Source organism: Diaphorina citri, unplaced genomic scaffold (assembly GCF_000475195.1).
Source record: "Diaphorina citri unplaced genomic scaffold, Diaci psyllid genome assembly version 1.1 scaffold8951, whole genome shotgun sequence".
In the NCBI taxonomy this organism is placed as follows: domain Eukaryota; kingdom Metazoa; phylum Arthropoda; class Insecta; order Hemiptera; family Psyllidae; genus Diaphorina; species Diaphorina citri.
The window spans coordinates 1-2,652 of record NW_007386326.1 but is presented as its reverse complement, the minus strand read 5'-3'; the positions used below and the strand labels follow the sequence as shown (position 1 = coordinate 2,652).

The following is a 2,652-nucleotide window of genomic DNA, read 5'->3' as shown; positions in this document are numbered from 1 at the left end:
CCGGATGACAAGTATACCTTGCTGTCCTTTGTAAGAAGCCCTAGCTTGGAAGCTATTGACAACTCTTCAGGTGATTTTGTTCTTCCTTTCCCTCTGGAGAGGTTTGATAAAGGGAACTGTAACTACGAAGGTCTTATCGTTCCGAAGTCGAAGAGAGAAGGAATACAGATTACGAGAATTCGAGAAAACCAGCCGTTCCGAGAACGAACCTTATTTGTTTAGGATAAAATTAGTCCCGTGCGGGAATTGTACCTGCAACCTATCGCTTGCAAGGCAGGCGAGCTACCCTTTAAGCAACTAAGCTGGCTTAAACAGGTATAAGATTTTAGGCAAAATATTTTGAATTTTAAACCTTTCGATGTCAACAAGCGGAAATAATTTAATTTATTTCGATGATTAAATATGTGAATCATAAAAGATAATTTCGATGATAAAATAAACGATAAATTTTTGAAAACACCTACAGATTTGAATATTTCGGAAACCACACTCGATATGGGTGCCCCCAATACCAACCTCCTCGACAATATAAACCAGTGTATTGCCAATCTAAGTCGAGATCAGTCGTCAAATTGGCTTGCTGTGTGTGAGAACCAGGCTCCTAACTGGATCAGAAGCCGACAGAGAGGAAATCAGCCTGCTACTAGCAATCAGAATCAGTCTTTTAACATCCTCAGAGGGCCACATAATGGAAATCAGCCCCCTTTTGGCCGTCAAAATCAGTCGTTTAATGGCCTTGGCGGCCGACAAAATGGAAATCAGGGCCCTAGTGGCCGACAAAATGTTAATCGGCCTCACAATGCTTCCCAGAGTCACCAAAATCGATCGGATAGTGTTACTTTGAAATCTTCGTGCTCTGATGTCATACAACCAGGTAAAAGGTGTTCATTTTTGGCTCAGTTTGTGACAGGAGGGTTTGAAGACTAAATTAAACGGAAATGGCGGACGAAAACAGAACTTCATATAACCGTAACCAAACTTCTGTCCAAAGAAAATACTCGGAAAAGAGTAAAACTCACAATAATAGAATACAATATACCTTGTTTATCCTGCCCGAATAGGACTTATAAGTTCCTTTACCCCAGCAGTCTAAACAAGGTATATTTGGTGGGTCAATAATAGGACTTGCCCGATTGTAAAATAAAAATACAAATAAATATAATTAATTAATTAACAATAGGACTTGTATCATATACGGCTTTTGATACATACTTCTAGATACCGAGATAAATCGATTTAAATAATACCGGTAAATCGTGAAGTTTGACGTCACGGCATACGCTCTCGTAGGCGATGACGTCATAATTCATGACTCCCGCTTCGTTTGTTTGTGCGCAAGCGTTTCTGCGCATTTTGACGTTAAGTCTGACGTCACAACTCTTTGAACTTTTTAATTAGAACGGCAATTAAAAATTGAATTTTCGACCTTTTAAAATTACTTTTTCGGAGTTTTGACCTCAGATTTGGATTTTTCACAACTTTTTACATAGGAATCGACCTTTTATTAATAATATTTTCCCAAATGCAACTCCCCCATTGCACAATACGGTTCCCAGCTCCAGGCTGGGTGAGGAGGCGGGTAGCTTGTCGCCAAATGTATTGTAAACCCCCCGTCACTCAAGACCTCACCAGTTTTACAGTGACTTTAAACCTCTATCAACCACTTCTATTTCAGGAAGTGGTAAGAGTCTATGCTACCAGCTCCCAGCACTGGTAAACACAGGCACCACTGTGGTTATATCACCAATGATATCCCTCATGGAAGATCAGATTGGGCAACTGAAGAAGTTGAATATTCAGGCGGAAATGTTGCAGGCATCCAACACGAGAGAAGAGAACAACCGAGTCATGAAGGTAGGTTCGATTCCCGCCCGGGGCGAACTTTATTGTTAACAGAAAGGTTCGCTCTCGGAACGGCTTTCTCCTGTCGTGTCCCTGGAAGATCAGATTGGGCAACTGAAGAAGTTGAATATTCAGGCGGAAATGTTGCAGGCATCCAACACGAGAGAAGAGAACAACCGAGTCTTGAAGGTAGGTTCGATTCCCGCCCGGGGCGAACTTTATTGTTAACAGAAAGGTTCGCTCTCGGAACGGCTGGCTTTCTCCTGTCGTGCCCCTCTCTCTTAGATTTCGGGACGATAAGGATAAAGTTCGCCTCGGGTGGGAATCGAACCCGCGACCTAGCACTTACAACCTTACAAGGCAGACCGGGTAAACTCTTTTATTTTTTGGTTAGCCACCGGCGATAACTCGGAATCGAACCCGCGACCTAGCACTTACAACCTTACAAGGCAGACCGGGTAAACTCTTTTATTTTTAGGTTAGCCACCGGCGATAACTGGGAATCGAACCCGCGACCTAGCACTTACAACCTTACAAGGCAGACCGGGTAAACTCTTTTATTTTTAGGTTAGCCACCGGCGATAACTCGTTTATTGCACCAGTTCCCCATGGATTATTGAAGTTAAGCAATGTTCCTCGTTGTTGGTATTCGGATAGTTCATCTGGACAATAGATCAGTTGCGCTTACTTGGGTGATGTTTTAAAGTCATAGAGCAGGAAAAATGAGGACCGACGGAATTTTTCTTTTTCTTCTACGGCTTCTAGATACCGAGATAAATCGATTTAAATAATACCGGTAAATCGTGAAGT

General features: G+C 42.3%; 1 protein-coding gene across 1 annotated transcript; it reads left to right on the top strand.

Annotated features, from left to right (window-relative positions):
* The first annotated feature begins 7 nt into the window (after nucleotides 1-7).
* Nucleotides 8-927, top strand: LOC103522515. The gene is made up of 2 exons (XM_026832618.1): nucleotides 8-70; nucleotides 467-927. Exon 2 carries the CDS (start codon nucleotides 496-498, stop codon nucleotides 925-927), a length of 432 nt encoding a protein of 143 aa, XP_026688419.1. The 5' UTR covers nucleotides 8-70; nucleotides 467-495.
* Nucleotides 928-2,652: the final 1,725 nt, after the last annotated feature.